At 41.4% G+C, this 8,215-nt stretch overlaps 1 protein-coding gene across 1 annotated transcript in view; it reads left to right on the forward strand.

Annotated features, from left to right (window-relative positions):
• Positions 1 to 618: 618 nt before the first annotated feature.
• The window catches only part of ntsr1 (neurotensin receptor 1 (high affinity)), a 39,541-nt gene continuing 31,944 nt past the window's right edge, over positions 619 to 8,215 (forward strand). Inside the window, exon 1 of the mRNA XM_038269119.1 lies at positions 619 to 1,399. Within this exon, the coding sequence (XP_038125047.1) occupies positions 731 to 1,399 (669 nt within the window). The 5' untranslated portion in view covers positions 619 to 730. The remainder of the gene's footprint in view (positions 1,400 to 8,215) is intronic.

Below are 8,215 nucleotides of genomic sequence, written 5' to 3' on the forward strand. Positions count from 1 at the left end.
GCAGCATAAATAAGAACGGGAACAGGTTAATAAGATGAGCGGTAATGAGCAACCAGGCGGATTAGGACAGGTGAATGGAAGAAGCAATTAAGCCCCAGGATCATGACAGTGGAATTATTAAATGATGAAGATGGACTAACATTTTATCAGCAGGTTTAGACCTGCAGATTAGCAACCTTCCAAAGTTTAACGATAGTTTTCCAAACAACTCATCACTAATTAACAGCACAAGGAGAAAACAAGTGATCAGCATCCACTAACTGAACCATTTGCTATAACCTGGAGTTAGTCCAATGGGGAGCTAATCATCAGCTTTATACAATGCTGAGGTGTCAGCGGCTGATGATGTCATAGATGTTTATAGTTAATTACATGATGACAATAAGGAGGTATGTTCTTATTCATGTCTACCAGGTGGTTTTCTTTAGTGGGCTGTATGAACCCTCAGTCTGCAAAAGTCCTGCCACTCTTATGCCACCTTTCGTTAAAAGTCTAGTTCCGCCACTGGACATCCAGATGTTGAAGTTAAATGCTGCTTTCCTTATTTTGACTGTAGGACCTGAGTGGCTCCAAGGTGAAGCGGCTCCCGCTCCATCCTGTCCGCGCATCATCAGCGCAGCGCCAATCGCAGGCACGCCTCCTGCGGTGCCAAACATAAAAGCTGCTGCGCTCCAGCCTCCACAGATCACAGAGCAGCACACAGGTGGTTAGTTCATGTTTCATATTTAGGATGAATGTAAACGTGACGCTCTCGGAGCGCAGCCTGGCCGGCTTTGGCGCGCTGGCGCAGCGGCTGTTTGGGAACAAATCCTTGAAATCTGTTGGGAATGACACCGGCGCTCCAGGAGCGGGGGGGGAGGACTTGGAGGTGAACACCGACATCTACTCTAAGGTGATAGTCACCGTCATCTACGTAGCTCTGTTCGTCGTGGGCTCCCTGGGGAACTCCATCACTCTCTACACCCTGCTGAGCAAAAAGACCCTGCAGAACCTGCAGAGCACCGTGCACTACCACCTGGCCAGCCTGGCCGTGTCGGACCTGCTCATCCTCGTCCTCTCCATGCCCATCGAGCTCTACAACTTCATCTGGTTCCACTACCCGTGGGTGTTCGGGGACGCGGTGTGCAGAGGTTACTACTTCCTCCGGGACAGCTGCTCCTACGCCACAGCGCTGAACATCGCCAGCCTGAGCGTGGAGCGCTACATGGCCATCTGCCACCCGTTCAAAGCCAAGAGCATCATGTCCCGCAGCCGCACCAAGAAGCTCATCAGCGCCATGTGGATCGCGTCCTTTGCGCTCGCGATTCCGATGCTCTTCATCATGGGCCAAACCACGCGCAGCGGGGAGAAGATCTGCACCACCATCGTCTCTCCTGTCACCCTGAAGACCGTGTTACAGGTTGGTGGCTGCTGGGGGGGCTGAAATATCAGCCTCTGGTGCTTTTATATGTATATATATAAAAAAAACACATCTAAAGTGTCACTATAAACTTCATCCATAAAAGGTTAGAGTGTGAGAAGGAAACTAAGATGAAGAAAGAGAAGCAGGTTTGGGGTGAAGCTTTACGCGCAGCTGCGTCTCCGATCGGTGCTTCCAGTTTGTGCATCGGCATGCGGGCTGATCACGCAACACTGGAGCTCATTCTGCTCAGAAAACGCTTCCATTTTTCATACAGATGTTTTCCTAATGAAATGGTGAGGATCAGCGCTACAGGTGTGATCCAGCTGCCTTCTCACTCCTGATGTCAAATAACCTCTTTCCCAACCAAAGTAAATAAATAACAATAAAAAAAAAAATTAAATATTCACCCCGTTTCTCATAAGAACTATAAAACTGTGTAGAAATGTTTTCTTAAACTGCAAAAACGACCTAAAAATGAGTCAAAATGTCTTAAATTAAGTGTATTTACCCTCAGTTTGAGTAGATTAAGATGATTTGCCAATGGAATTAGGATTTTTACTCTTAAAATAAGGTAATTAGATAATATAAACTTGAAATAAGACAATTAATTTGTTTTTTTCCCTTATTTGAAATGTAAATTTTCTTGTTCCATTAAGAAAAAAAGGGTTAACTAGATTTCCATTTTTTTCCCCAGTGGATTGGATGTATAGACCGTCACAATCCTAATTTAAAGAGAGATAGGTTCATATTTTAATTACAGCTGCAATTGTTTTGGAGTACCTCTTCAAGTTTTGCTCCTTTAGAGGCTAATATTTCCCTCCTTGTGAAGATCAGTGTGAATGTTCAGAGATTGAACCTCGATCCAAACCTTTCCATCCTGACGTCTAAATATGGCTGAGTTTAGGCTGAAAAGGGACCATCACTTTCTGTGTGGAAAAGGTTTAAAGATATATTTTGCTTCACAGAAGCTCTTCTCAATTAAATCAACAGACTGAGGGAACAGTGGCCATGAGGAAAGATACTTTACACAGAACATCCCAGCAGTGCAGGGGCGTAGCCAGAAGTTTTTAATCAGGGTGGCCAGGCAGGAACCAATGGGGGCCAAATTGGATCGGCGCCAGAATCTCAGAGTCTATCTACTCTGGTCCAACAGGAAAATTAACGAGCACAACATCCATATTTTCTAAGTAAAGACAAACTATACTTTCCTACAGCCTTTGCTAACAAATAGACGCAGATATTTAAACATCTATGGCGTCTAAATTAAAGGCATATTGGAAAAAATTCTTAATTATCGAGGATTTGACTGAAGACTCCTTGATGACATGCAGAGACGCATCATTTTCTCTTTACCCCATAAAACACAACATCTAGTTCCAAAGAGCTTGAATTCAGTACTTTAATGTTAGTATATTGATGTGCATAATTAACCAAAGTATTTTTTTAATTAATTTTGTAATTAATTGTTAATATATGTATAGTTATTAGAAGTCAGAGTCAAACCGCCATCATCGCAGTGAACCAATTAAACACTGAAGCACAACTACTGAGCTCTGCTGGAAGTCAGTTTAACTGGGAATCCAGTTTCACCATTGAAGGAAAAGTCCGGTAAGCGAGGAATAATCAGTGGGTCATTATTTATACCTAAAACTAATACGTTTGCAGTTATTTAATAAATTTAATGTTAATCAGTAAAAAAACATAATCATTTTCATTGCGATCACTGTGTCTGGGAGCGGCCATTTTTGCCCAAATATAGTAACAACTCCCTCCTGCCACCTGCAGTAAGCCTAGCTGTCATGATGGGCTTCAGAGATCTAACCCACATGCAGATAACCACTCAGAGACAAAGGGAAGAAGTTAACTGGATTATTGCAGAGCATAGGCGTAGGTTTGCATAGGGACCATAGGGACATGTCCCTACCAAAATTTTGAACCGACCTAATTGTCCCGACCAATAATTGGATGTGAACAACGTGTTTATAATTTACAGCAGTAGTTGTTGCAGCAGTGGCTTCTTTTCCTCTCACAGTTCCTCTGCTTGCTCTCTCCTGTCCCTTTCATGTAGCAGCGCATGGAACTGTGCTGCGCTGTTTAACTCAACTCTCATTGGTTGTTCTGCCTTAAGTTCCGCCTTCTCTCTCTCTGATTGGCTGTTTTCTAGTCCGCGTGTGCTTGGAGCACAACATTGAAAATTTATTCACACTAGAATGCAGCGGTTACTACAATTAATATTAGGCTACAAAACTAGTCCCAATAAAAAAAATGAATATCATGTACACTAAAAAACGAAACCCTTTTTTTTCTTTTACAAAGCAAAATATTCTGAGTCAGCCAGGAGTTCTGAAGACTGCTGGAAAAATGGGCAAATAAAGGCTGTAAGCCATCAACATTTCTGATTCTTAGCCACAGCCAACTAACAAAGAAAATGTGAGGGTTTCCTTTTTACCGATATTTAGTTGATATTACTTGTTTTCATTTTTTTGTTTCTATTTTTACAATTTTGATATAACAACTGATCTAAGTGGGTTGCTCTGTGGGGAAAGGCACATTTTACATTTATATTACTGTATGTTTTAAAGTCTCTATTCTCCAGTTAATGATGAATCACTTACTAAATTAGTTGACGATTATTGAAATAATCAATTAATATGATTAATTTTTTCAGCCCCAGATAAAATACCTGAAATGGGCGACACAGAGTAACTACAGCCCAGATGTTCAACTTTTATAGTGAAGTTAATATCTTAATGAATGTATTATTTTGTTTGATACAGAGAGAGAATAGTAGGTACAAATATTAGAGTGGGGTTTAACTCTGCACAAGTCTATATCTTCAAAAGAAAATACTGTATTTACCTTCTCTCTTAGTCGTTCAAATGAAACCGTTTTCAAAGTGGAAAACAGTCCTAATTCCACATTCATCAGAGCCGGTGATGCTTCAAACATTGATAAACAGCATCTAATGAGTGTAGAGCTTCTAACATTTTTATTAATGGAGCAAAATGTTGCTTTTCTCGTTCAACAATGAATTGCTCTTATCAGTACGGATGCTCACATCGAGCATAAAAAAGGGCATGCATATTGCATAGCACCAATGACACCTGACCAATAGTGTCCCTACCAAAGTTCAAATCAAACCTACGCCCTTGTTGCAGAGGTTACAAGCTCGGAGAGAGAGATAGATTGAACAGGTTTTCTCAGAGGGAGATCCAGCTATCAGGTGAACCGGAACCGGAAACTCTAGGGGGGAAATCTCAAGGATGAGTTCAAGGGCCGTAGGGAAAATGATCGAGGCTGATGAATGGTTCAGAAAAGACTCACAATCGAGGGGTTGTTGGAAGATCCTTGGGTCCAGTTTTTGGGGGTTTGGTCCAGAGAAGATTGTACTCATTGGAGGGCGGAAAGGCAGACTAGTGATGGGTCCAGAGGAGCGATGGAGCGGACCATCACAGGATTTTCCAGAGGTGGGCTTGAATGGATCAGATCAAGGTTTCCCCTTGCTCACCAAAGGGGTAGAAGGACCAGGCTTATCCAGCGGATCAGGAGGGTTATCCTACCGGAGAACACAAAGGAGAAAAAGGCAAACTTAGACACAATGGTTAGACTCAGCTAATCTCAGTTTTGGCTAGAGTACCCAATACTGGCAAATAGGGTTGGGAATTGAAAAGATTTTCACGATTCCGATTCCCTTTTCGATTCTATGAAACGATTCGATTCTTAATCGATTCTTTTTTCGATTCCAATTTGGGGGAAAAAGGAGAACAAACAGTTTGATTATCAGAATCAACTTTGTTTACTTAACTATTGCACAATCTTACAAACTCAAAAAGATCAAGATGTCCACAGGAAATGTGAAACTGGAGTAACATCTGTGTTTAAATGAAAAATGAATACAAGAACAAACTTAATAACCAACAATGTCTAATAACAAATGATGGGATAATAACCTATTTTAAATAACAAAAAATACTAATTATAAAACAGTAGTAGGGAAAATTAACAGTTCTTTTGCAGAAAGATGAGCATATCTGCTTTTTCTGGAAGGATACGGGATCTTTCAGCGCTTATGGTGTCTCCAGCCGTGGAGAACACCCTCTCAGATGGGGTGGAGGAAGCCTGCACACAGAGGTAGTTTTCAGCCAGTCCAGATAGCAAGGGCAGCGTATCTTGCTTGTTCCACCACCACAGTGTGGCGCTATCCCTGCAGGGGATGGAGGGAAAGCTTTTATAGAGCTGGATTTCCTGATCTACCCTCTGGGCTAAGGAAAGACGGGGCTTTGATTCACAAAGTGACCGCAGCACGTTGTCTTCCTCCTCGAATAGTTCTTCCAACTTGCGTAACTTGCGTAAGTTGCGTAACTTACGTAAAAAACGTGACGTAAGTCGTGCTCCCCAGAGCCGGCGCTCTCGGCTCTGGTGCTGCGGGAATCGAAAAAAGAATCATTCAGCGAGCTGCCAAACGATGCCATGGAATCGAAAAATACGGAACCGGTTCTGAACAGGAACCGGTTTTCGATTCCCATCCCTACTGGCAAAGAACTCTGGCGTCGAGGTGGTGACAGTCCGCTGCTCAAATACTCCTCTGGTGATGACCCAACGAGCCACAGGTGTGGGAGGAAAACCGGAAACAACCCTCCAGGCCAAAACGGGGAAGGGGCACCATATAGTGGTGGAAGGAGAAACTAAAAGAAAAACAGAAAAACAAACCCGACAAACAGCACCCTAACACTAGCGCCATTCTCCCCGCTTTCCAAGCTAAATCAATGGGAACTACTAGACACATCTGCAATCAACAACAATTATTGAAGATTTCCAGAGGACTTCACCATTGAAGTTCACCAGAGCTATAGTGAAACTGACAATGCCCACGTGCATGGCAGCTGGATGCTGGAATACATCGGGTAAAAGTGAAAAAAAGAGTTATTCCACCTTTCTGATTCCTGATCCTCCACGGACGGGTTGGTCGTTGGATCGCCAACTTGAAGAGGGATGATTTGCCATCGAACTTCTGGCCAGAGAAAAAACCCGTAATATGTAGCCAACATTTGGAAGAAGAATGTTTTCAAGATGACTTGGATAATAGCGCGTTGTGACAAACACCAGATACAGCACTGGGACTTGATCAACAGCCGATACCGCACCGTGACAATGTCACTAACCAGTAGGTGGCAGTAGTGTTCTTTGACAAACATGGATGCCTCCAGTAAAGCACATTCACATGAAAATTACTCTGAATTATAACACTTACCGTTTATTAACCAGTATGTAATAGTTTAATATTTAAAGTACTTTCTTAAGTTTGAATTCTGTCATGACTGGACTTTTCCTTTAAGAAAAAAACAGACAAAGCTCTGATCTCTTGAGTTGCAGAGCTGTTTTAACCAGAAGTCTAAAACCTCCTCTGCATAACCACAGCTCTGTCTGGGCAAAGAAACAAATGAGTTCTATGTGACAAATACAAATGTTTAATATCTCCTAACTTTTATGATTAAAAAAGTTTTCCTGTGTGGAACGCCGGCTCTTATATCTGAATCCTCTTTTTTCCACTGAATTGAACTGATGAAACATTAGTGGAGCAAACAGCTGGCAAATTACTCTTAATTAAAAACACTTATCATTAATTGAACAGTATGTAATAATTTCAGATTTAAAATACTTTCAGAAGTTTGAATTCACCTGCAACAACTGCCTCTTCCAGTAGGGGGCACTTTAGCTAATCGCCTATATAAACACAACTGCATAACAGCTGCTTCTAATAGAGATGTCAATGAGAAACGGAAACTAAAAATATTAATTATTTCGCCTGAGTAAAACCACTATTCATTTATATCGGTAGATCTAATATTTATAGTTTAGAATATTCTAAGAATCTTAGATCCAGGACTCTTCCACTCTTCAACTCAATATTATTACTGACTGTTTTATATTATAATTTGGTTTGATATAAAAGATGAGATTCTAAGAAATTGTTAATGCATAGATAATAAATAGATAAAGAATCTTAGGCCTAATTAATGTAATTTTTATATTTAAACAGTCTTTAACTTGCATGTTAAGTGTCACAATGGCCCACGTGAAAATGGGAGAAACAAGCATCCCCCTCCTATACACAAGCAAACCCGTCTGTTAATGTCTTTTTGGATTCGGACAGTTCAGCCAACTTCATGCTTGTCATCATTCCCATCATGCGGGTCTGTAATCAGGAGCTGACAGGACACTCGGACTTGGTGGGATGTTTTCTGTCTCGGTCTTAACTCTTCTGAGAAGGCCCAAGAGGGTGTTAATGGGAATTTTTTGCTTATTCTTCCAGGAGAGCATTTGGGAGGTCTGCGGTATCAGATGAGAAGGCTGCTTTTAGGCATCCTGTCTAATTCATCCTAAATGCTTCTTTTAGTTTGAGGTTAGGACTCCGTAGGTCAGTCCGGTGCTTCACCACTAGGATCAGTCCTCCGGGTCCTTAAGGATCTTGCTTGTCCACAAAGTTTTGAACCTCAGATAGCTGGTCTACTAAAGTATTAGGAATTCCTCTAGAACTAAGAGACTAAACCCAACTGATGAAAATCAGCCACTCCGTGATGTCACCAAGTGTTTATGTTAACTACCTTCCTGTCTGGGACAGGAAATGCCTGAAATCAATCAGAAACACTAACCTACATTCAAAACTTTCATTTTCTTCTTTCCAACTGTATTATTTTGTTTAAAAGAATCATTTCTCTTAAATTCGTAGAGTTTCTCTTGGCTGCTCTGCTTCTATTACATTTATCTGGTCTCTATATCTCGAAAAGGCAACAACATATTTGGACAAAGACA

This window comes from Cyprinodon tularosa, unplaced genomic scaffold, assembly GCF_016077235.1.
Source record: "Cyprinodon tularosa strain WSP-4 unplaced genomic scaffold, ASM1607723v1 ctg720, whole genome shotgun sequence".
Taxonomy (NCBI): domain Eukaryota; kingdom Metazoa; phylum Chordata; class Actinopteri; order Cyprinodontiformes; family Cyprinodontidae; genus Cyprinodon; species Cyprinodon tularosa.